The following is a 26,615-nucleotide window of genomic DNA, read 5'->3' on the forward strand; positions in this document are numbered from 1 at the left end:
ATGATAATGGTTAATATTTAAAGATCAATTATTAATCAATTTCTTAAAATCAAATTATTATCATCATTATAAAATATTAACTATGTTTTTTGTTTACCCAAAATTTTGTTTGTAAAAAGTATAAAAGAAAGGGTAATGATGTACGTGTATTTGTGTATGTATGTATTTAAAAGAAGTAGATCACAATTAATTTTCAAAGACAAACAAACAAACAAAAAAAACCAAATGTTTCACAATTATCAATCAACAATTTCACGACGTCTATAGAATAATAAATAGGCTTTTGATGTAATAACTTCACGATCGTCCATTACTTTATCCACACAACTATCATCGAATAAACGCCAACCTAAAATTTAAAAAAAAAATCATTATCTTCATGGAATTTTGAAAAGATAAAACCAAAAAACATACCAAATTCATTTGAATGAGATGAACGAGCAAATGCAGTATAATGTCCCCATGCTGGACGACCTTGATGATTGACCACAGCATAAAGTTCATAGATTGGTGATGGTTGTTGTTTATTATTATCATTATCATTATTATTATGATGGTTAGCTGTATATTTTTCCAGATTCAATTCGAATGGATATTTTATCATATAATTAATCTTTTCATGAAAATAGCTTGATGAATGTGTCTTTAAACGTTTTAACTGTATAACCAGTATGGATGGTAGACTCCAAAATGATAACTGTTTTGAAGCTTCACGAGGTACTTTACAATTAGGACAACGCCTATAGAAAATTGAAGAAAAATAATCAAAATCATTATAAACACAATATGATTTAGTATAAATTGCAACTTACCAACAATTTTGTGGACCTAGAATTTCTGGTTCAATAAATGCCTGTAGACAATCATCAAGCGTAACATCATCTTCATCATTTCCAATATTTTCATATTCAATATTTTTCTCCAACGAATTCAATTGTACAGCAAATGGATATGAAGGAAAATTTTTGACTGTAATCCAATCCATACCAATGAAATAAAGATTGTTTATATCAAGTAATTGATCATTATCAGCGGAAATGATTTCATCTTCTTCATATTCCTCTGTCGATTGTTGACATTGTTGTTCTTGTTCATCATTTTCTATGAGCAATTCTTCTTCACCTTCTTCTTGAAGTGATGATGATGGTTCATGCATTGGTGAATCGTCACCATTTGTCGATGTGGACGAATTTACATCACCATATTCATCATCATCTTGTTCCATATCTACATTTTTATAAGAAACAGATGCCGGTGGTGTTATTTCCGTTTCTTCAGCATTCATATCGAACGACAATGTCATGAGTAAAAATGGCGCAATCGTATCGTTTGGTTGTTGAATTTTGCATTTATGATATATTAAATGTGGTAATGGATCATTGGTTTCCATATTATTATTAGATGATTTTGCTACATTTTTTGGCGTAAACGAATGAACATTGAATCTATTGTGGTTGCCAAATTGATTTGGATCGAGATCAGATTCATTGACCAAAGCCATTGCTTGACGATAAGCGATAACCGAAAATCGAGCATATGAACAAAGTACTTCACAAAGATGACTATATGAGAAACGAGATTTTTTTATAGAACAAACAAATGGCAATCCAATTTGATGGCTACGAAAATCAGAATTTTCACGTAATTCTCTTTGTACGATACAAAATTCAACATGTTCATTATTATCAACATTTTCGCTATCTGATAATAATGATGGTGGCACTTCGAATAACAATAATGGCTGTTGATTAGATATATTCAATGATGAATGATTATTATTCATAAAACTTGATTGTTGAGGTTGTTGACAATCGGTAAGTAGCCAATTAGAATTGAAGAATTTCACGGGCATTATATCTCTTAAATGATGATAATGTGTTTGTTGTGACCTTAATTGTGGCTGCATTATTCGAACATTTTTCGTTGGTATAATTTGTTTTTCTCGATATAATTTTTCCAATAAATCATTTACCGTTGAATTTTGAGCAACACGAATGGAAAACTTTGAAATACTTTTGCACATGTCGGTTTGATTATCACGATCAAAATAAATAACATTATATATTAATTTAGGGGGTGGAATCGGTAACGGTACAAATAGAAATGGATCGAATATAATGCTTTTTTTCATACAATCCGGACATGTAAGAATCGATTTGAATTGACCACAAAATAAATCGATTATGATCGAACTATTTCGTAAACGATATTGTTTCCAAGCACGATCGGCAATCTCTTTAATTCTTGTGAATATTTTTTCACGAATTTCATTTGATGGACAATCATTTATATCATAATCCAGTAGACTATCATCGTCATCATCATTATTATTATTTTTATGATTATCCGTCTTTGTTTCATTTCGATTAAGATCTTCATGAATGGCATCCAATAAAAATGACATTAATTCCTGAGCATCATGTTGACTAAAACCAACAAATGTAATCACTTTTTCTCCAATCAATGATTTCAATCGTGTTGGTGATATTGACGATTGTTTACCCATCCACAATTGTAGAAGAAATTGTGCAAATGCTCTTGCCATCATACCTTTCATCCCCAAAGGATTTGTAGTATTTATATCGTTAAGATATTTATTAGCTAAATATTAAGCCAAAATGAAATGATTGAAAATTATTTTGAAAATTACAATGATAAAAAAATACGTACAAAGAAAATAATCTTTTAACGGGTCAGTATTGGCCAAACATTGTAATACAGCATTCATGAAACAAGTATTGCCCAGATTATCTAAGCCAGTATATCCACGAAAACGACCATAACGATTTGTATTGACGGCCGATTCAATTTCTCCATTATCATTAATATCTATTGTGATAATAAAATCAAAATAACATTCTAACACTTTTAATTCATAATAACAAAGAAAAAAAACAAACCATTATTATTATCCGAAGATTTTGATACTGTTAACATCATATTATCTTGAGAAAATCGACAATTTGAATCATTGGAAGACGATGATAATCTGCACGGGGTCCATTTATTTAGGCTATATGTTGACAATGGTGATATGGATGATGATGAAGATGATGATGGTGGTAATGATGATGATGAATTTGAATCAAGTATCATTGGCGTTTTATTAACGACCGTATCTGTTGATGATAATAAATTAGGTGTAATACAAAGTTCTTTGATTGTACCCCATGTAATAAGAATTAATTTTTGTAAACGAATTTCAACAGTTTTCTTTGAAATTTTTACCGAACATTTTTCCGGTACAATTTCATTTCTATTTCATTTAAAAAAAAATAATTAAAAATATTAGCATAAAATTTAAATTTTTTTAAACAACAAAAAACAAAATTTACTTACTTAAAAGTAAGATTTAATAGATAAATATAATTTCTTTTCAATTGAATTGGATTAAGAATCGGAATCTCATTATTATTGATATTAACATTTGACAACAACAAACAATGATCTGTTTCAAATTTCAATTTCATTCCATTACGATAAAATTCAAATTCACAATGCTTTACATTTGTTATATAAAGAAATAATAATACAAAATCTTGAAATTCTGAATAATTACTTTTGAGATCGGTTAATTGAATTTCAATAATATTATTATTATCATTATCATCAATATTGTTATCATTATCATTATTATTATTGTTGTTGTTGTAATTAGCATTTGTTTCAACATCAATATTTGCATTTATATCATTCAACAATAATGGTGGTGGTGATGGTGATGATTGATCATTATCAGAAATGATTGTATTAAATTTATCGGATGTTTTCCATAAAACATTTGTATCATTAAATATTTCATCATCATTATCATCCATTGTATTTGATGAATTATTATTCTTATTATTATTATTATTTATAAAATTTGTTTGATTAGAATGATTAATATTGAAATATAAATTATTATTATCAAAGTCTTTATTATTATTATTATTAAGATTCTTATTGCTTGCCGATGATAATGATGGAGATGATAATGATGATGTTGATGATGATGATGATGATGATGATGATGTAGAAGTTATATTTTCCGTTTCGATAATTTTCAATTTTTTATTATTCTGTTCTTGATTATCATTATTATTATCTTCATGATGATCAATATCACGATTTAATATTATTAATGATTCTTTGGTTAATGATTTTTGTGATGAAATAATTGTTTCCGATTGTTCTAATAATGATACTGGACAAAATAAATTTTGATCATCATCAATCGCTGCATCAATCGTATCAATATCCATATCATTCGATTGTTGTTGCTGCTGTTGTTGATCAATTGTTTGATGAATATGATTATTGTTTCCATTTTCTTGTTGTTGTTGTTGATGATGATTGATAAGAAATTCATCGATATTAAAATGATGATCATTACCATTTGTATTCAAATGATTAGAATCAGAATCTTTATCAATCGATTCATTGTTGACCGGTTGCTGTGTTGATTCAACATTATTATTCATCCCATTATCGGATGAAAACATTTTCATCATATCTTTACGATTATTATTATTATGGATATGATTACAATTTTTAATCTTCATTAGGCCAAGATTTTGAAATTTATTTCGAACAACATCAAAATCTTTAATGTTATTACAATTGTTGTTGTGGTGGTTCGTAACAATTACATCATTATTATTATTATTATTAAGTTTTTTCAAATTAATCACATTATTTATGGCAGATTTTTTTTCATTATTCGAAATATTATTAATTACATCATCACCATCATTTTTACTATAATTCAGAATAAATAATTTTTCATTATTCGTTGAAGATTTACAATCACTATTCGAATGTTCGGACATATTTTGCTGTTGTTGTTGTTTATGTAGTTTTGTTTCTTTAAAAAAAATAAAATAAAATAGAAAATAGAAATTCGATTTTCACGCGACCAACAATGACAAACAACGTTCTTTTTTTCTGCTTTGTCACAATTTGATGATAATGTTGTTCATCTCGTCATCAACATCAATTATATCATTGTCATTATCAAAATCGAATATACGTAGTTTTTGTTACCATTTCTTTTTTCTTGATGTAGTTTTTTTTTGTAGAAATATCTTTTTCATCAGAAAAAAACAACAGACACACCTCACTATTTTTATTTTTTGGTTTTGATCAATTCTTTTCCTTTTTCTTTTTTCTTTTCCTTTTAAAAAAAACATCAATAAAGCAAACACAAACACAGAAATAAACAACAACAATTTGGAAAAAGCAACAAAACAAAACAAAAAAATCTAATGAAATCAAGAGTGCGGCTTTCGATTATTGATGGATATTGTTTAATACGCATGCACGAAATATATATCACAGTGGTTTTCAATTTTCAAAAATCATTTTTATCAATTTCGATTTTGTGGATTCGTATTTCGGATTCGTTTGGAAACCACTCGATTATCATGAATGAGGCGAAAAAAATAAAGGGGTTTTTTTTCATACAACAACCATTATTTCCACAAGATCGGTTGATTTAGGTTGAAATTGATCATTTTGGATTCAATATTTGATGATTCGATCTTTTTTTTGGATAATTTCTTTTTTATCGATTTTGTAATCTTTGTCATTTTTTTCAATGACACTTTAAATACTCCGGATGTTTGTAGTGGAAAATATTTGATTGAATGTGATAAAACAAAATGAACCTGCATTGCTTAATGTCTGTTGCTAAATAAAAAAAAAAGAGAAAATTTACTGTTTGTTACTTATGGTAATATAAAATAATACCTTTTCCATTTTTATAGATCATTTACTAAAAAATTTTCCAAATATGTTCAATATATATATCAAATATGTGACATTTGATATTTTAATTGTTAATGATGATAAATAATCATTATCATATAGCAACCACTAATATTAAATGATGAAATTGTTTTGACAAAACCCTTACTTACTTTTTTATTTCAATTGAATTCAACTGTTTTTAATCAAAATTTTTATCAATCCAATCAATTCACCCAGTTCTTATTATCAACAAACAAATGATGAGGAAGAACATTTTAAATTTATTTTAAATTCATGGCTAAATATATGTAAGTAAATAACTTTTCTTTTTCTTTTTTCCATTATCATCATTATTATTCGATTCATTCAAATGGTTAATTTAACTCATCATCATTTTTGATTTTTTGACATTGAGTTTAGCATAAAGTAAAATTAGCGATTTAGATTTTGTGTGTGTGCGATGTTTATAATACTTTGTTGGATATTTGAAATGAATGTGTTTATACATTTTTTTCTTCCCAATTCATTATCATCATGATTTCATTTCAGGGAAAACAACAACAATATTAGCCTATATGTTTTTAATCATCTGTCAAAAAATAGCCAGTTTATCATCATAAGGATTTGTTGTTGTTGTTGTCGCCATCGATAGCTGATCGTTTTTTTCCATATCATCTTTGATTATCACAATTCACAAGTGTTTTTTTTTGTCTTCCATTGCCAATTATATATTTTTTTCCATTTACATTGATGCAAAGATTAAATAAAATTAATTTTGTATTATTTATATAATCAATAGAATAGAGAAAAAAATATTACAATGGCATCCTCGTCATCATCCAGTATGGATCTATTATCATCAATGATTTGGTCACCATATCATGCAATACAACAGGCTGTTTTACCATTTTATCATCGATCATCTGGTCCAATTTCTATTATCGACCTTAATAATGATTGTTTATGGACAATTTATTCATTTTTAGATTTTGATGATCTTGTTCGTTGTCGACGTGTTTGTCATCGTTTTTTATCAACAATTGATGATTATTTAAAATTAATGAAAAATTTTGTCTATGATTGTCATTTAAATGGTTTACAACTTCGTCATGGTCAATATCAATTCGATATCCGTTCATTTGAATTTTGGTTAGAACATATGCCATCAATTCAACGGATACGTTTTGAACAATGTCGTATAATGCGTAATGCTCTTATGCATTGTCAATTCAATCTATTCGATTCAATATCGGCATTAGTAACCGATTTGAAAGAATTACATCTTGGACGTGCTTTATTCATCAATCAACATTCATTATCACAATTGATTCATGCATTTCCATCATTAACACATCTTACAATCACTATTTATGATGAACATTTATTATCACAAATTATTTCAGGATTTCAGCAATTATATTATCTAAATCTTGATGAAAGTATTCTTTACAATTTTTCATCAGCATTGAGAAATTTACCACCATCTATTCGTGTATTGATTCCACCAGTAGATTTAAAGAATGAAAAATCTCAAGTTCTCAAATCGATTTGTGATGGTAATGATCAAATTAATTATTCAGATTAAAATAATTCATTTGTTTTCTTTTGTTTTTTTTTTGAAATAGGACACGGAATTAATCTGGAACGATTGGAAATACGTGCAACAATTCATAATTTATTTGATGATCGTCATTATTTCGATATGATTGGCCAGATGCTTGTCAAACTGCAATGGCTTCAATTGGATCTTTCCTGTGCGGCCATTTTCAATCCACAATTGGCATTAGATGGTCATCAACAACAAGAAATCAATAATAATGATCATGAATATGGAGAAATTAATCATCATCCTCATGATTATGAACCGAATTCCGATGAATGTTTAAATTTAATTTCTGGTCTTCATCATCTTGTTAATCTTCGTGTATTGATATTGAAAGAAAAAGATTATTTCGATGAAAATCATAATGATGATCATGAAGATGATGGTTTTTTGACGATTAATCAATCTCAACAATATCGTAGTCTGTTTGATGATTTTTCCCTGTTGAAAATATTTAAAAATTGTTCAAAATTAATAATGCTTTCAATATCATCATCACTTTGTTGCAATCGTAGGGATTATGCACATTATACAATGAATCGTAAACAAGATGATTACACTATAAATCGTATATTGAACCGATGCTTTAGTCAACTTCAAAAACAGCAAATAATAGATGAAGATGGCAATAATTGTGATTGTGATATTCGCGAAAATATATCGATAAATCATTCTAGTCATCATATGAACAATATTAAAAATGTCTATGATTCAAACGATAATAATAACTATTCAAATATAATTGTTTCATCTAAATTGTCGCCGACATCAATCAGTGATCATTCATTATCTACCTTAAATCAATATCTTCCTGATTTACGAATTTTAAGACTTCGTGGTGTTTGTATTGGACAACGTTCATTATTAGCCATACAGAATCTAAAACGTTTACAATTTCTTCGATTAGATTCAATACGATTTAATCGTCAGGAAAAATCTTCAATCAAAGAATCATTCAGCGAATTAATGCAAACACTTACATCCGATATGTATCAATCGAATGAACATTGTAAACAACATCGTCAACATCGAACATCAATTCATTTGACAAACATTCCAATGATTTAAAACAAACAATTGTTTATGTTTTACACATTTTATTTTCAGACCTTTTTTTATAATCATCATTTTATTCATTTAAAATGAGTTTTATTATTATTATTATTATTGCTTGGCTTATTCAGTGCATTATCATTTCATTTATAATGACTTTTTTTTTGTATATTTAACTATAATGGTGATTTTTGAATTCATTTGTGTGCGTGTGTGTGATCTAATAATAACATTTTCTGTTCTAAAAAAAATAATTAATGTCAAAAACAAGTTTGTGATTTAAAAATCCGAATTCTGTAAATACATGGTAAAATAGATAAAAAATGGAAACAATAATGCAAATGTGACAAGTAAAAAACGGAAAAGTATTTTATAATTATCATTAATTGATTTTTCATTTTGTTTGATGCTGGTGGTTTCTTGCTTTTGATCGTTGAAAAGTCTTGAAAAATGTCCTTTAATTAGTTCAAATTGTTCACCAAGAAATTCTTTTGAAAATGATGTATGTTGTGATAATGAACTTGAGATTAATATACCAGGATCTTGATATAATCGTTCTAATGTTAATGATTTTGGCAATGTTTTATACCATATATTCAATATTGGTATACGATATTCACGATATAAACGATGATCAATACCATGTGTAATACGAATTGATCGTACTGTACGTTTCAATAATTCGGACCAATATTTTATATCGATAATAATTGTATCCAATGTTGTTATACTACCACTTTCACGACTTTTGTTTCGTAATCCATTCGATTCATCATCATCCAATGTATAGTTTAATAAATTCATATTTTGTAATTGTTCACGAAATTCTAGTTTGAATAATAATAAATTCATTTCGATAGCCATAAATGCAAATAAAAATCGCGACTTTTCTGGATGTTCAAAAAGATATAGCTGTTGATATTGTTCATCTAATCGTCTAGCTAATTGTGACATTTTCAAACATTTTTCCTGCAACAACATTTTATCTTCATCATCAATATTCGAAGTGGTACTAAAATTAAGAAAACTATGATTTTGTTGACCAGAATCGAAAAATTCTTCTTGAAATTGTGTAATAAATTCTTGTTGCAATGAATGAAAAAGTTCTATATCGATCATATCATGACCATCATTTTGTTCTTGTTCCGAACAACGTATACAGTCACAATCATCAATATAATAATTACGTAATTGTTTTAAACGTTCAATACGTGATAATGAAATATCAACATAATTAATTGATAATTGTTCATCATTTTCAATTGATTTCATTGATCGTAATTGAATAACAGGTCCATAATGTATAAATGAACAATTCGGTATGCAAGAATGTCCACTACTAATTATGCTTGGTTCAAGATATAATCCATAAGCGATAGCATCTTTTGAAAATAATCCGGCCAATGTTTCATCATAAATCGGTACAGCATATGACCAAAGACGAACAAATATTTCCCATAATTCAAATATTTTATCATCATCAGAAATCATGGCCGAAATTTCATTATCATTATCGGCACAAGCATCAGTACAAAGACGTAATTCATCAAGTAATTCAATAAATTGTAATAATGCAAATTCTTCTGTTGTCATATCAGCAGTTAATGACTGTCCAGATTGTTTATCATTATCATTATCGTCCGGTTTATTGGCAAACTTTTCATAACATAATTGGATACGTTGAGCAAGTTCATTACATTCGATTATGATAGTCTTATCTAAATGTTCAAAATTAATCGGTTCTTGTGTTAATGGATTTAATATTGGTTGAAAATGTATTGATTCAGGATTTTTGATACGAAGATAAAGACGTATAAATAATCGTGAAGAACTGGAAAGAATGTGTGCATATTTCTTCAACAATGGACATTCAAGATTATGAACATTTTTAAATATACTTGGTGATCGTAATTGTTGACATGATCGACAGAAATGAATTTGTTTTACAATCACGACAAACATTAAGATTATATGAACTAGTTGGCTGTCGAAGACAAAGATCACAAATTTTACCACGCCATGAATCGGCAATAATATGAATAAATGGACGACAAGTGACCAAAATATCACCTTTTTCGAATGCTAACGATTTTGATAATCGTATATCATCATCATATAATCCATTAATACTTGATCTATCGGTAGAAATTGTTGAAAAAGAATCTCGGAACATTTTTGTTGAAAATTTTCGCTCATTAACCACGATGTTAAATAACTGAAATAACTAAAATATTTGACATTATTATAACGCAATGTGATGCATAAACAGCCGTAAACATCAAGTATGATCTGCCATCTATCGATCAAAGCAATTTATTCTTTTTATAAATCGAATTCGAATACAACGAGAACAACAACAAACAAAAAAATTATCAATTTTTATTTTCAACAGCCAAGAAAATTGAATAAAACAAAAAACAATTTACAAATATCTGATATTCACAATAAGTAATTTATACAAAAAAAAAAGAAGAAAAATAAAATTCAAACCGATTTGAATTTCCTGTGTGTTTTTTTTTAATACAAGAAATGAGAAAAAATAGACAGTTTTTTGTTTGTTTGTTTCGTCTTTAAATTATTTGTTTTTTTACAAGGATTAAAACATTGATTTATCATTAAAAAAATGGCACTTTATGGATTCTCAACACTTTTTCATCGCGATTGATTTTATTTTCAATTCAACAACAACAACAAAAACCAATTTCCAACCATCCAATATTTTCATCATGATAATCATCATCACCAATATTGAAATCGATTGATCAATTAATCCCCGTTTGTCGATATTGTTTTTATAGAATCGATTTTATTTTTCCATTTGTTCCATATGTGTATCATCAATTTGATTATCAATCTGATGATGATTATTATATTGTGAATAATCATTCCATATTGTCAAATCCATTTGATCGACAGATGGCGTACGTTCATTATTATTATTATTATTGTTATTATTATTGTTGTTGGTAAATGTAATCATTGAATTATCCATTTCCGTTGATGATGATGAAGATGGAATTAAATCCATTAAACATTGTTGATCGTTATTATTGATGGCCATTGTTGTTGTTGTTGTTGCCGTTGTTGTTGTCGTATCCATCAATGAAACCCGATGATGATGATGACGACTACGATGACAATCATTTTCGGTATTAGAAATTTGTCTATTGTCATTCGAAACTATTGAATTATTGTTGTTATACGGTTGCTGTTGTTGATGCAAATGTTTTGCCATATGAATATTTGTTGTTGTTGTTGTATCGAAACGATCCATAACCGGATCAGTCAATGTGACATAGATAAAATTTTTATTATTATTATTATTTTCCGAATGATTCAATATATTCATTGATGGATCGGATATTATTGAACGATAATTTGATTGTCGACAATGATGATCATGATCAGGATGATCAAAATGTTGTTGCTGTTGCTGTTGTTGTAATAGATTCAATCGATTTGTATCGAAATGTAAATTCTGATTGATTAATTCATCATTTTCACACAATGAACAAGATTCATCATTGTAATGACAATGATGTTGTTGTTGTTGTTGTTGAGATTGAATTGGTAAAAATTCATTGACAATAGTATTCGTTGTATTAGTAGTAGTAGATGTTGTTGTCATCGTTATTGATTCTATTGTTGATGTTGTGATGGATGTTGTTGATCGATTAATATTGTTAACCAATGATGATAATGTATTGTTTTCATTATTCATTCCTGTTTCATCATTTTGCGTTGTTGGTATTATGTATAAATTATTGTTGTCCGATCGTTTTTTCAATGTATTCGATCGATGAATAGTATTATTCCATAATAGATTACAAGATTGTTGTTGTTGTTGTTCACAAATCGATACATTATCATTCGAATGTAAAATACCTTCATGATGATGATGATGATAATAATTTGATAACGGACCAGATGCTTGTAATGTATCCATCATTAAATCTGGTAACATTTCTGTATTATTCTGTTGTTGCTGAGGTATTGTATTGAAATATGAATTTGTTGTTGTTGTTGTTGTCTTCGTTGATGATGGTGGTAACAATGAATGACCATCAAATGTATCGAAATTGGTCAATGTAAACAATTTAATTGAATGATGACCATCATCATCATTATCAACGTTGTTCAAATCATCATTTAAAATCGATGAATTGTTGTTGTTAATTAGCAAATTATTTGTACTGTGAAATTATTTTGCAATTTCCAATTAAATTAATGTACCAAACACGTTTATTGTGTGTGCACGTTAAATATTTCCAGATAAATAAAAAAGAAATCAAAACAAACATTAATATATTTTCGTTAATTACATTTATATAATGATAATGATGGTCATTTACCTGTTATCGATTATTTGTTTTTGTTGTTCATTAAGATTATTTGAATCGGATGTTGTTGTTGTTGTTATTACCATCATTTCTTGGCTTAAACTTTCAGATAGATTATCAAAACGAACAGTTTTTGATCGTTTTGTATTCATAGTTGCAGTTGATGTTTTCGGATCACCATGTTGTCGACTTTTTTGTTGTTGTTGTCGTTGTCCATTATGAACTTTGATCAATAATGTTGCCACCAATAATGATACAAGTAAAAGGATTATAAAAATAGAAATTATAACAATCCATATGAATGGTAAATGTGTTATATTTAACAATGATGATGTTGATGTCGATGATGTCGATGATGTTGATGTTGTTGTTGTACGATGTGCTGCACGATTCGTTTTTGTAACATCCATATTCGATTCTTTATTATCATCATCATCATCATCATCAACATCGTTGTCATCATTATCATCATTTTGATCATCATTATCATCATAAATAATATTGGTTGAAATTTTCTTATATCTTGATACAGTACTAGTCGATTGATTATTCATATTCATATTCATTCCATTATTATTATTAGTTATGGATGAATCCTGATTGAATATTATTCTTGTTTGTGATTGTGGATCATCATGATTATATGATGATGATGATGATGATGATGATGAAAATTCTGTTGCTGATCTTCGTGTTGGTGGTGGTGGTATACGAAACGAAAGGCTTATATCACTTATTGAACGACCATTTATCTGTGCTGAAATATGCATCAAATAATTTATTATTATTGCTGCTGTCGTTTGTTGTTGTTGTTGTTGTTGTTCATTTTGATCACCATCAACAACAACATTATCATCGTTGTTATTGAATTGTTGTTTGGAATCGAAATTTTGATGATGATGATGTGGTGAATGATGCTGATGTGGTGAATGATGATGCTGATGATGATGATAATGTTGATTATGACCTAATTCATCTACATGAACTAAAAATTTTGGTTCAATCGATGTAATATTGATCAGTTGTTGTCTTTTGGATATTTGAATATTATTTTTTTCAAAAAAATCATTGAAATGAAAAAAAAAGAAAAGATTCCGTCATTTTTCCATAAACAAATAAAGAAAAAAAAGTCAGATAAACTTACTTGTCTTTGAAAATTTTAAGATTATAATGGATCGATGGATTCTGATGATTTTGTTGATGATGATAATGTTGTTGTTGTTGTTGGCCATGATAAGTTGAATCATCTTGGATATTTTTATCGATTCGTTTTGTCGAATCATCATCATTATTATGATCATCGACATTAATCATCATTGAATCATTCATTTTGGATGAAGTAATAAACGAACGTATAATCATTGGATTTGGTTGTCTACATTCAACTTGTATCAATTCAAAGGATATTTTTGTATCACAAATTAATTGATGATTTATTGGATTTTCTGTTTGTTTTTGGTAAGCAAAAAAAAATGCAAATTAGAAAAATGATTTTCAAAAAAAAAAAAAAATTCAATTTCATCATCAATTCATTGTTTTTATTGCTGCAATTTGCTTGCGTGCATGCAAACATTCTGGGCTTTTGTTTCACAAAAATTCCAATTTGATTTTTTTTCATTATTCTTTTTTTTTACTTTGTTTCCCGGCTATTTACTTATTATTTGTGGGTGATTTTTTGTACCTCATTTCAGAAAAAAAATCCATTATTAATTTGAATATGTTTTTTTCCATGTTTTCCCTTCGGTTCTATCTAATTAATTAGATTTTATATTTGATTTGTGGGTTATGTCGTTTTTTTTTTGTAATTTATAAATTTAAACCAAACAAAAAACAACTGAAACCGCAATTTAACCTTTGATAAACATTATGATTAAAGTGATTTTTTTTTCACTGCAGAACGAAGATAATTCAATATTCATCATCATCATCATCATCAATGAAGATAATCTGATTTTCGACTTTTTTTCTACGTTCAACCAATGCAAAATTTCAAGTTATTTTTTTCTCTTCAATATTTCCATTACTCTCCCTCTCTATATCTATCTATGTTTTCCTATTTTAGATAAAATAAAGTACATTTCATTTTCCAAAAGAACTTTCCAACTAAAAAAAATTCAGATTGATCACGTAACAAACAACGTCGTTTTTTTTTATAAAGAAAATCAATTTAAAATTTCTTAAACTTTTTCATATTTTCTATTGATTTTTTCCAGTTTTTTTTTGACTGTAAAAGTTATTTAATTTAGTAATGATGATCATCATCATTACTTAGGAATCGTTCATAAACATCGTATCGATAAGTTTTTTAAATAATGAAAGAAAAGCAAAAAAAAAACATTACCATAAATATTATAAAAACAAGGTTCAATTTGATTACCGGCCAAATTTTTTGCCCAACATTGATATTGTCCATAATCATCATCCGAATCGATACGTAATTCTAAACGATTTCGTATGATACGACGATTATTTTGTTGTTGTTGTTGTTGTTGTTCACCGTTGGACAATGATGATGATGATGATGATGATGAAAATGTATTCGATGAACCCATAATCAATAATGATGTTTCAGTTGAATATTTTGCCTGTTGTTGTTGTTGTTCATTATGATGATGATGATTATAATATGATGTTGTTGATGATGATAATGATAATGATGGAAATAATATTTCCTGATGTTTTGTACGCCATAAAAATGTAACATTTGTTATTGGATTAGCATCAATTTCACAGATCATTGTTACAATACTACCAATATTGGCCGGTATTGTTTGTGTTGGTGTCACGCAATTTGGTTCATCTAATAATAATAATAATAATAATATTCATCAATAACATTCGAAACATTCGAATATTGAATATTTTGTTTTTCAATAATAAAAAAACAAAAACAGAAAAAAAACAATAATGTTAATAAATAAATAATTCTTATCAGTGAGAAAATGGAAAACAAAAATGAATTTTCAAATATCAAATCTGTATGGACAAAATAATGATAGGTTTTGGTGGAAGTAATGAAATGTTGTTTACCCAATGTGTTTGAATATGAAAAACAAAAACGAAAAATCGTAAAGAAATTTAGCGTGACCAAAAGAATTTAAGAGAAGGAAAAATAAATTTCCTAACATCAGTTTATCTCGGACACTATCGCGAATCGAACATATTACAGGCGAACAAAAAAAATTATAGATTTTTCGGTCTTTCTTTTATCACATTTTTCTGCTGGTTTTCCTGACGATGGACGACAATCAAATTATCATTATCATTATTTGGATAATTGAAAAACAAATGAATAATTCGCAGAAATGCAAAAATTCTCAGCAAAAAAATAAAAAATAAATTGACCAGAAATATAAATTTGCCGGACTTTCATCCATCCACCCGACGACGGACGAAAAACATCCTGGAATATCTTATATGTAGATGTATTTGATCGATGAAAAAAATTTCAAACGAAATGAAAAATTCAAAACTCGAAATTAATTGAATTTTTTTTTCTGATTACCTAAAACTTTTTCCTTTGCAATCATTTAAGATTGTCATTCATTCATTCAACATTACATCAAATTAAATTCAGTCAGTATAATGAATATGAATTATCAAGATTATTATCTGTAAACAACCATAACAACAACAAAAACATGAATTCTGTTAGAATTGTCATCATTGTGTATCGTTCGTTGTAAGTGGAAAACAGCAAAAAAAAGATTGGAAAACAAAAATTTCCAAAGAAACATTATATGATGATGATTAGGAATGATCATCCAGTCTTTCATCTAGTATATTACAGTCTCTTTGTTTTCTTCTATACCAAAATGTGCTTCATTTCCGTTTATTACTTGAAACGATTTTCTTCGTAATAATAATAATAATTTTCCCCCAAAATAGAAACAATAGAAAGTAATCAAGGAAAATTTTTTTTTTGTGCTCATCTCACTGATAATAATGATGATTATTATGATTATTGTTTCTCATAATAATCACAAACAAAAAAAAAAATTCTTGTCTTTTGCTTCTCCGTATCCAATCTACACTCCGAACATTCAATTCCGGAAAAAAACAAACAATGTTGAAACAAACCTAAACAGCAAAACAAAACGAAAAAACGTTTGCGAAAAAAATAAAATTCAATAATGAAAAAATTTTTTTTTTCAATTAGATAGGTGTGTTGTGTGTTTGTTTGCTTTTCATCAATTTTTTTTTGTTTTTGTTTTTGTTTTTGTTTTTCGCTTTTGAATTCTATCTATTTATTAATATTCTTTTTCGCATCTAATTAGATCATTACTTCATTAATATTAATGTTTTGTTTTTCTCACACTTTTAGCCCACTGTATCATAATCATCGTTATCATCATCATCATCATCGTTATCATCATAATAAATTGGTAGGAATAATTTCAAGTTTTCATCACTTGATGAAAGTAGTAGTAAACCTATAGTGAAAGTGTTGATTATGATATCATCATTATCATTATTATTACTTTTTTTTACTGAGATAATTGCAAAAGATTATCTTACATTGGTTGGTAGTCGGTTGTTTAGTTTTTTTTTACTTTCACACATTCAAAACAGCCGGAAAAAAACAACAACAACAACCAATTTTAAATATTCTCTCGGTTTATAATGTAAAGGAAATTTTCATTTATTTTAATTTCTAGTTTTTTTTCTCTCTTTTTCTTAAAGTGAACAAATAAAAAGTTATAAAATGATTCAGGATGAAACTAAATGAATAAAATACCTTCATACCAAAAAAATGTTTCATAAAGTTTATTCACATTTTTGTTCATGTTGGTTGTTCAAAGAAAGAAAGAAAGAAAGAAAAAAAAATTCTTCAATAATGAAATTGAAAAGATCCATTCAGAAAACAAACCAACAATATTGATTTATTTTCATGGAAAACATTTATAACATTGATATGATTGAAGCCATTTCATTTCCAATCAATTTAATACTTTATATATTTATTGTGTTCAATGAATATCTCTATGGAAAAAACTATGGAAATTTTTCTTTTCAGTTGAAAAACACATAGAATATATATGTAGGAAATCTTATTTACTGGTGGGAAAACAAACAACAACAAAAAAACCGAATCTTATCCGATGTCATAATGTTTCAATGGAAAAATATTATTATTATTGAAAATAATGGATCTTAGGCTTTCTTTCGGTTGTTGTTGTTGTTACCACACACATATTATCTTCAATGAAGAATTTTTTTGTTCATCTTTATTTTGGATAAGAAAGAAAAACACAATAGATAAATTGCTCCATTGAGATAGCGATGGGTTAGTTCAGGAATAGATTCTGTTTATTTATTTTGGTTTAGGGTTAAATTTTTTACAATTTCGATGAGCAAAATTTGTTTGCTTTTAAATCATCCATAGGTCTATTTATCTAATTTTTTGACTTAACACATTTTCAACCAACCATTTTGCCATCTTTATTTATTTACTTTCCAAAATCTAAATGAATGGATAGTCATTTAAAAAAACAGTCAAAAAAAACGTAACATTTGTTTTCGATGGAGAATATCCTATGAGAATTATCTCAAAAGAAATTTATAAATAAAAATCCATTTGTTCTTGGGAGAGAAAAGAAAACAAATTTCAAACCTAATCTCATTTGAATATCAACTTGAAATGATAATTGATGTGTGTGTGTGTGTGTGTGTGAGAGAAGGGTTAAAATAAAATACAATGTTACAAACAAAGGGAAAAACCCTATCGAAAACAAATCGATAATATCAATCGATATTAGTGTTATGTGTTTTGACAGTTTTTTTCGTTTGTTTGTTTGTTATGCAAAAAAGTCAATTATAATAATTTTTCATTAACCAATAATCAAATTTTATTTTATTTTTTCATCACAACAACTGATTTCTAATTAAAATTTAAAGCCAAATTTTATCAAGAAAACATCCAAAACAAAAAATCTAAAAATCAAAACAAGTTAAGGAAATTCCCATACATCCCTTTAATCATATCAACTAATGGATATTACTATTTTATGCTTTTTAAAATATTGATCAATATCCCTTTTTACCAAAAGAAAACCGAAAGATAATGGCTTTCGTTTTTTTTTCGTTTCGTTATTCATTCATTCTTGATATTTTCCTGTTTGCTGTTTTTTCCCCGGTATTAATAAATAAACGTATTTTTTGTTGTTCCATTGAATCAAGATATATTACTGTATTCTTTGTTTTTTTTTCTGTTTCTTGTTGTTTGAAATTCAAAACCGAAAACAAACACTGTTTGTTGTTGTTTATTGGTGTTTGTTTTCAAATTCATAGATTTATTTTTCTTTTTTCTTCACCCATCATCGATCATGTCTCTTTTTGAATCCGATTCTGTTGTTGTTGTTGTTTCAAAATGGTCATTTTTTTTTTTGTTCATCATAAAAAGTCTTGAACCTTGTTTTTTTTCGACCATTATTTATGAGTGGCCCATACTCGAAGGTTACTCGATTACTATTTTCTCGTTTCCTTTCCTTTCTTTTCTTTTCTTTTTTTCACTGATCAATCCCGGTCAGTCCAATTAACGTGTGTGTGTATGAACAACAATATGGTCAACAACAACAACAACAACAACTTTCTTTTTTTTCAACTTATTCTTTCTTGGTTTTTTTTTGCGTTTTGATTTATTATTCATTTTGCAAAGAAACGAAATGATCCTCATAAACATCAACAACAACAGCAGTAAGATATTCTCATGAATATCCTCGATGTACATTAAAGAAGAAGAAGAAGAAACGTGAATTAGAAAGCCAAAACCTTCTTTCTTTCTTTTTTCTGGATATAGAAAATGAACTGAACTTTTTTTTTATTTATTTATTTCTCACTTTATGATGTTTATGGTGTATGTGTGTGTGTCGTGATTAATGAACCAAAATCTCGAGAATTTTTATTTTTTTGCCCAACTTTCTTCAAACATTCTGTTGTTGTTGTTGTTGTTGTTGTTGATGTTTCACAATGTTTCTCGATGCAACATATAATGAGTGGCCCGAGAAAAAAACAGAAAAATCAAACGGCCAGAAAAAAACGTTTATTTTGTATAAGAAAAAACAAACAGTAGAAAAAAATTAACATAAAATAAGAGAATATTCAAAAGAACCAGAATGATAATGATGGTCAAACTAATGGAAGGAAATGGGCGTTTGGATGTAAACATTCGAAAAAAATGGTAACAAAATTTATGAATTAATCAAATTTAATAATTTTTTTTCAAATTAAATTAAAAATTATTTTTCCCTGAAAATCATTATAAAAGTTACAAATCAAACAAAATTTTAAATTCGAATCTCTCAACCACGCTTTATCGATGGTATGGGATGTTTGTGTTGTAAATGTTGTTGTCCTAGCCAACAACCAAAACAAACCGAAGGTGAACAATATCATGGTGGTGATAATAATGATTATGGTGGTGATTATAATGATTATATTATCGATGAAAATGGTGAATTGGTTTATATTGGTGAAGGTTTTGATGATCAACAACAACAACAACAACAACAAGAACAGGAACTACAAGAACAAGAAGAAGAAGAAAAACAACATCAAGAAGAAAAACATCAAAAAGAAGAAAAACATCATGACGAAAAACAACAAGAATCACCAAAATCACCACATCAAGAGAAAAGTAAACAAAAACAAAAACATAAAGAGAAAAGTAAAAAAAAACAAAAACATCAAGTCAAATCAATCAAAGAACATAAAAAGAAAAAATCATTTGAAACATCATCGAAAATTGTTGTTGATATATCAAGAATACCAACAATAGATGTAACACCTGTATTATCATGTAAACCGGATGGATCAGATGTTGAAAAAATAATTAAACATATTGGTTATCGTTTGGAAAAAGAAATCGGTAAAGGTGGTTATGGTACTGTTTATTTAGCTAAAGATTTAAAAAAACATCGTAAAGTTGCTTGTAAAGTAATGAAAATTAGTAATAATCGTCGTGATCAATTATTAATTAAAAAAGAATTATTTTTTTTACGTACAATTAGACATAAAAATATAATACGTGTTTATAAACATTTTATATTACAATCATCAAAAGAATCACATGTTTATATATTTATGCAATATGCTGAAAAAAATGATCTATGGCATTTAGTACGTAAAAAATTAGATACAGGTATGAAAGAAAAACATGCAAGAAAAATGTTTAAACAAATAACATCAGCTATTTATTATTTACATCAAAGAAATGTTGCACATCGTGATATAAAACTTGAAAATATACTTTTAGATAATCATTATAATTGTTTAATAACGGATTTTGGTCTTAGTATTATTGTTATGCAAAAAGATAATCGTGCAGTGAATGCACCAAATTATTGTGGTACATTACCATATATGGCACCAGAAATACATTTATTTATAATAACAAGAATTATATTTGATGTTTTTCAAGCCGATGTTTGGGCATTAGGTGTTGTATTATATTGTATGACAAATCAAGGTAGATTTCCATTTTCAATCGAACAAGATATTATGATACAACAACAGCTTTGTGGTCAATATGAATTTACTAATTCAATGTCATTTAAACCGGATGAACGTTTTCAAAATTTAATTGCACAAATGTTTCAACCAAATCCAGTAATACGTATACGTATGGTTGATGTTGTTTATCATCCATGGTTATTAGATTTACCGATTGAACCAAATTCTTTATATGATCAACAACAACCACAACAACAACAACAAAAACAACAGCCACAAAAAGAATTAGAAGCGGTTGCAGAAAAAATAGCAAAACAAAATCTTAAAACAACGATGGTGAATAAAGGAAAATTATTACAAAAACAAATGCCAACAAATGCAATGATTATGATGACAAAGAAAAAACGTAAAATTAGAAAAAAATTAAAAGTTAAAATAAAAATGAAAAAATTTCAACGTACACCAATAATGAAAATGTTACATCAACCAAAATCACCACATATTTATCAACAACAATCACCATCATCACCACAACATGTAATACCAATATTGGTAAAAGGAAAAACAATGTATGCTACTAAAAATCAACAACAACAACAATATTTACAATTTATGCAACAACAACAAAAACAATCACCAAATCAATCTTCAATTTCAACTTCAACAATATCAAGTGATACTAGTAATACAAGTAATACTAGTGATAGTGATTAGAGAAAGAATCGAACCAAAAATGAATGAATGAATCGAATAATTAACACATTTGATATCAAACGAAACGAGGGAGAAAAAAAATTCCTTTGTGATTTAAATAGTATCAACAACAACAACAAAGAACAAAATGACTCAAACGCAACGACGACGACTACGATCAATCAATCACGAAATGAAGGAAAGATAAATAAATTAATAAATCTGATAAATGAATTTTTACAAAAAAAAACCGTGGCAACAGCAGCAGCAGCTTCCCAAATTAATAATAATTACTTATTAATAAGAAATCTCAATTCTTCAACAACAACAACAAAAAACTATTACAAACACACACATATAACAAACACATTAATAAACAAATGGATTCAACAACCAACCAAACAAACAAACAATAAACAAAATAACGATGAATTAATTACAATTAATAAATAAATCAATCAATCAACAATGTATAATTTCTAGTTTTTTGTTTTGTTTTTTGTAAATGAATTTTGTTCTAGAAAACAGAACTGATCCGGGTAAAAAAAATGCGAAATTATTTTCCGATCAACAGAATCAATATGCTTATTTTTTATTGGGTTCCTGTACTGTTTTTGTTTTATGTTTTTTCGGGTTCCTGGGTAAATCTTTGAATTTTCAATCAATTTTATTTCCAGTATAAAAAATAAATAAACAAAATTTGATATTTTTTTTATTCAACTTACATAAAATTTGGACCTGAAATTGATTACTAAAACCGGTACCCATTTGATTTTGTGCAATACATTGATAAAATCCTTGCCATTCATCGGTCACTTTTGTAATCAATAATCTTGTACCATTATGTGTGAATTTTATATATCCACCACCACCAGCCCCACCAGCATTATCAATATTACTGCCTGATGTTGTTCTGGTCGTTGTTGTTGTTGTTGCTGTTCCTAGTCGAAAAAACAAATAATAATATCCGATAGAAAATATATGAAAAAATGTATGATTAATATTGATGAAAAATGACGAAACAAAAAAAATGAATGAATCATCCGGAAATCTGGCATAAATATGTAAATGATGTTTTTATTTTCATTTTGAAATATATTTTTCTGATATGGAAAAAATAATAGTGAAGAGAGAGAGAGAGAGAGAGAGAGAGAGAGAGAGAGAGAGTCCGGATAATTATTTCATTACCGGACTCTATTTATCATAATTATTATTAATTTTGTTGTTGTTGTTGCTTTTTTTTGTTGTGATTTTGGTTATTTATGCACATTGATTCTTGATTCTTGATTCTCAATTTTATATTTTTGTTATCTATTTACTTTTTTTTCTGCCTGCAAAAAGCTAATTCGATTTAATTTAATAAAATGTTTGTTTTTTTTTATTTCAAAAATTTAAATTTTTTCAAAAAAATCAAATTTTTTAAATGTAATGTTGATTCGACTTTTTATCATTTTTCTGTTTATTAGGCAAACGATTTTCTGAATACTTACCATCACTATTGTTGTTCATATTATGATTATCATTGATTAATATTGAATCTTTATACCAATGAATATCATTAGCTAAAACTATTGGATTTGCTGATATATTACAATATAATTGTAATTGTTGGCCACGGATTGCATAACCACCACCACCATTATTGATTATTTTCATTGTTGAATTATTGATTTGATCTTTTTGTTGATCATCATATAATTGCTGTAAAGTTACTTTTGGTGCGACTAATTTGGTAGTGAGGAGAGAAAGCAAGAGAAAGTGGAATTTAATTTTAAACAAAAAACAAAAATTTTCAAAATTTATTTTTTAAAATTTCATTGCAAATTTGCGAAAAAATTGAATAAAGTTTTTCGCATTTACTATTGAGTAAAATAGGGTAATTTTCTAATATCAAAAAGTTTACTACGTTTTTGCAAATTTAAATTTGTTGTTGCATGTATTAATGATCGAGTTTTTTCATCCGATATTGAATCCAATTTAATTATTGTCCAATATCTCCAATCTTCACGTGTAAATTTTTTATTACTAACAAAATTTGTCATCATATAGATTAATAAACCAAATGAATAAACATCGGCTAATTGTGGATCAAATGGTTCTTCAAAAACTTCTGGTGGAAAATGATTATCCAATAAACGATGTTTCGAATCGAATGGTGGTAAACGTAAAAATTTTTCAGTATTTGAATCAAAATAAGTTGCAGCATTACCAAAACCAGCAAGTTTAACATTATTATTATTATCAAATATAATACTTTCACCACGTATTTTTAAATGTGCAAATGCACGTTGATGCATATATTCTAATGCTGATAATATTATAAACATTTGTTTACGTAATTCATCCATTGAAATAAAACCTTTACGTGCACGTTGCATTAAATTTTGTGAATCACATTCTTCCATAAATGTATAAACTTTTAAATCGGTTATAAATATATCATATACTCTAACAAATGCTTCATGTTGTAATTCTGGTTGTTCAGGTGTTGTACGGCAAAGAAAACTACGTATTTTTGTTGATTGATTAACATGATGTTTATAACGTACACTGCGATCAGTTAAAACAACAATTTTAACATAACATGATTGTGATTGATATTGTGCACGATAAATTATACAAAATTTTCCAGCCCAAATTGATTGTTTATTAATTGTTACTTGATAACGTTTCATACCGGATTCATCAGCTAAATTTTTTGGATCCGGAAAATTTTTATAATTTACCATAATTTTTTTAACAAAATCACGACGATCAACATCATCATTGGTAACAGTTGTAACACGATTTAAACGTTCAACTTCAGCTTCAAATAATTTACGTTTAGTTTCTAATTCATTATCTAACATTGCTTGTAAACGTTGTTTATCTTGTTCTAATTTTTGTTTTTTTGCTTGTATCATTTGTTCAATTTTTCTACCCAATTCGGTACGCATTTGTTCGGCTTGTAAAGCAAATTGTTCACGCATTGATTTAATTAATTTTTCAACTTCTTCATCAATATTTTTTTTCTGTCGAAATGATTCCGCTTCACAACGTGCTTTAATTTTTGGTAAATCTTCTTCCATTGTTGTTTGAATTAACATTGTACGTTTATCGGTTAATTTTTTTTCAAAATTTTTTCTTTGTTCAGCTTCTTCTTGTTCAAATTTTGTCAATGCTTTTTCATATTCTTCATTTTTAGCTAATTCATTATGAATATTGCCATGATTGTTATTGATTATTGTTATATGTTGTGAACTTGAATTATTATTAACTTCTTCAGAATCGGCCATTTTTTTTATATTTCTAAACGACTATTCTTGATTACTTTTCTTGATCTTGGTGATATATAACACAAACTCTCAAACACTGTTAATATATTTTCAATGAATTAGATTAATTGAAAATCAAAAAAAAACGAAAAACGAGAGCAAAAAAAACGGATATAAATTAAAATAACTAAAACAGTAATAATAAACATCAATATGGACCATACTAAACTAGCTAAATACTAAAAACTTTTTCATTGTTATTTTTCTCTTTCTTTCATTCCTTGCGTGTGAAGAAAATTAATTGTATTAACACATGGTTAATTAATTTGTAACCAACATTCAACATTCAACAACAATAACAACAATGGGTAATTTACAACAACAACAATTTTTTTCTGGATACTGAATGGAGAACATTAGTAAATATTTTTCTTTTTTTGCTCCATGTTTGGACAATGTAATATGAAGAGAGAGAAAGAGAAAATTAGATTAATTAATTACATTAATTTAATTTTGTCCATTGAAAATCGAATATTCGATATTTTCATACACATGAATAATTTTCAACACTGCAGCCGCCCATTTCCATCCATCCATTAATTTATTTCATTGGAATTTTTTGTTTTTTTCTTCACTACAAATTTTGTTTCAATAAACAAAAAAAATGTTGACATATTTTTTTTTGTTTGAACAACAAAATCATTCAATAATCAATATTTTGATGCATTTTTTTTCTCATTGAATTTCATCGATATTTGATATCATTTAATAAGTGAATAAACAAATAGAGAGGATTACAAAAAATCGACAATGTAGACTTTGAGGCCAAAGGCGAAAAAACATACATCAAAGAAACAAAAATCTCAAAGCAAATCATCTTCCGATCCAATCGATCAATTTCAATCAGAAAATGTCTAACAAAATATATATCAATGCTTGAACAGTTTCAGAATTTAGTTTTCAAAAAAAAAATTTTCATATTGAAAATTGTCCACAAACAAAAAACAAAATACATTGTATCGATTTAGGTCATCATCATCATCATCATCAGATTCTTAGGCTATTGTATATTTTAAACTGAAAAGAAAGAAAGAAAAAAAGGGATAAAATACCACAGACGATTATTATTTAGAAGAAGCCAACGACGAAGACGAAAAAACAGATTAAGTTGTCATCATGGATTCTTTTCATAGTTTTTTTTTTGCGAAAAAATAAATAAATTCTTTCATTTTCTTTCTTCCTTCATTATATGATTATAGTTTATAGCAGCAGTAGTGTGTGTGTGCGAGTGTTAATGTCAGAAATATTTTCTCACTTTTACTTTGGGGGGTCTAAATGAAACGAAAAAAAAACGGATGGCAAAAATTTTGAACAAAAAAAAATCCATCACAGAATTTTGAAATGGAAAAATAAAAATCTTTAATACAAAAAAAATGAGATTTGCTGTTTTGGCTGGATTTAATTTTTTCATTTCTCTCTCTCTAATATCAT

The 26,615-nt window shown here is 27.2% G+C and overlaps 6 protein-coding genes across 8 annotated transcripts in view; 2 read left to right on the forward strand and 4 right to left on the reverse strand.

Moving 5' to 3' along the window:
* Positions 1–10: 10 nt before the first annotated feature.
* LOC113795171 (uncharacterized) lies at positions 11–5,851 on the reverse strand. Its single transcript, XM_075820390.1, has 7 exons — positions 5,731–5,851; positions 3,340–5,670; positions 2,901–3,256; positions 2,671–2,829; positions 813–2,601; positions 415–740; positions 11–349 (listed from the first exon to the last, which is right to left on the reverse strand). Exons 2-7 carry the CDS (start codon positions 4,809–4,811, stop codon positions 240–242), a joined length of 4,212 nt encoding a protein of 1,403 aa, XP_075676505.1. The 5' UTR covers positions 4,812–5,670; positions 5,731–5,851; the 3' UTR covers positions 11–239.
* Positions 5,852–5,893: 42 nt separating this feature from the next.
* On the forward strand, positions 5,894–8,772 carry LOC113795172 (uncharacterized). Its single transcript, XM_027345363.2, has 3 exons — positions 5,894–6,038; positions 6,530–7,286; positions 7,356–8,772. Exons 2-3 carry the CDS (start codon positions 6,551–6,553, stop codon positions 8,399–8,401), a joined length of 1,782 nt encoding a protein of 593 aa, XP_027201164.2. The 5' UTR covers positions 5,894–6,038; positions 6,530–6,550; the 3' UTR covers positions 8,402–8,772.
* Positions 8,658–10,654, reverse strand: LOC113795155 (uncharacterized). Its single transcript, XM_027345343.2, is given in 2 exon segments — positions 8,658–10,330; positions 10,332–10,654. Coding segments are annotated over 2 exon segments (1,893 nt in total). The 5' UTR covers positions 10,560–10,654; the 3' UTR covers positions 8,658–8,665.
* A 115-nt stretch (positions 10,655–10,769) lies between these two features.
* Positions 10,770–26,615, reverse strand: part of LOC113795147 (uncharacterized) — a 33,534-nt gene continuing 17,688 nt past the window's right edge. The window contains exons 8-13 of one of the 3 annotated variants that reach the window (XM_075820387.1): positions 23,361–23,594; positions 22,596–22,805; positions 15,068–15,526; positions 13,871–14,171; positions 12,739–13,755; positions 10,770–12,579 (exon numbers count right to left, since the gene is read on the reverse strand). In XM_075820387.1, coding sequence (XP_075676502.1) covers positions 11,193–12,579; positions 12,739–13,755; positions 13,871–14,171; positions 15,068–15,526; positions 22,596–22,805; positions 23,361–23,594 — 3,608 coding nt within the window. In that variant the 3' untranslated portion in view covers positions 10,770–11,192. Of the gene's footprint in view, positions 12,580–12,738; positions 13,756–13,870; positions 14,172–15,067; positions 15,527–22,595; positions 22,812–23,360; positions 23,595–26,615 lie in introns of all 3 variants that reach the window. The other 2 variants (XM_075820385.1, XM_075820388.1) reach the window with 2 other exon arrangements.
* On the forward strand, positions 19,605–22,339 carry LOC113795127 (uncharacterized). Its single transcript, XM_075820391.1, has 2 exons — positions 19,605–19,906; positions 19,994–22,339. The coding sequence occupies exon 2, from the start codon at positions 20,050–20,052 to the stop codon at positions 21,889–21,891; it is 1,842 nt and encodes a 613-aa protein (XP_075676506.1). The 5' UTR covers positions 19,605–19,906; positions 19,994–20,049; the 3' UTR covers positions 21,892–22,339.
* LOC113795128 (uncharacterized) lies at positions 23,635–25,332 on the reverse strand. The gene has a single exon (XM_027345316.2). The coding sequence runs from the start codon at positions 25,143–25,145 to the stop codon at positions 23,730–23,732; it is 1,416 nt and encodes a 471-aa protein (XP_027201117.2). The 5' UTR covers positions 25,146–25,332; the 3' UTR covers positions 23,635–23,729.

This window comes from Dermatophagoides pteronyssinus, unplaced genomic scaffold, assembly GCF_027571235.1.
Source record: "Dermatophagoides pteronyssinus isolate colony J.1.1.1.1 unplaced genomic scaffold, Derpt_VIB-CSIC_2022.12 sq0006, whole genome shotgun sequence".
NCBI lineage: Eukaryota > Metazoa > Arthropoda > Arachnida > Sarcoptiformes > Pyroglyphidae > Dermatophagoides > Dermatophagoides pteronyssinus.

Excerpts from the sequence above, each read along its gene's own strand:
- LOC113795171 (XM_075820390.1), bottom strand. The coding sequence starts at position 4,811 with ATGTCCGAACATTCGAATAGTGATTGTAAATCTTCAACGAATAATGAA. Across the intron at positions 2,602-2,670 it reads GTTAAAAGATTATTTTCTTT|CTAATAAATATCTTAACGAT; the intron begins GTACGTATTTTT and ends CTTAATATTTAG. Across the intron at positions 350-414 it reads ATCTCATTCAAATGAATTTG|GTTGGCGTTTATTCGATGAT; the intron begins GTATGTTTTTTG and ends TTTAAATTTTAG.
- LOC113795172 (XM_027345363.2), top strand. The coding sequence starts at position 6,551 with ATGGCATCCTCGTCATCATCCAGTATGGATCTATTATCATCAATGATT. Across the intron at positions 7,287-7,355 it reads TCTCAAATCGATTTGTGATG|GACACGGAATTAATCTGGAA; the intron begins GTAATGATCAAA and ends TTTTTGAAATAG.
- LOC113795127 (XM_075820391.1), top strand. The coding sequence starts at position 20,050 with ATGGGATGTTTGTGTTGTAAATGTTGTTGTCCTAGCCAACAACCAAAA.
- LOC113795128 (XM_027345316.2), bottom strand. The coding sequence starts at position 25,145 with ATGGCCGATTCTGAAGAAGTTAATAATAATTCAAGTTCACAACATATA.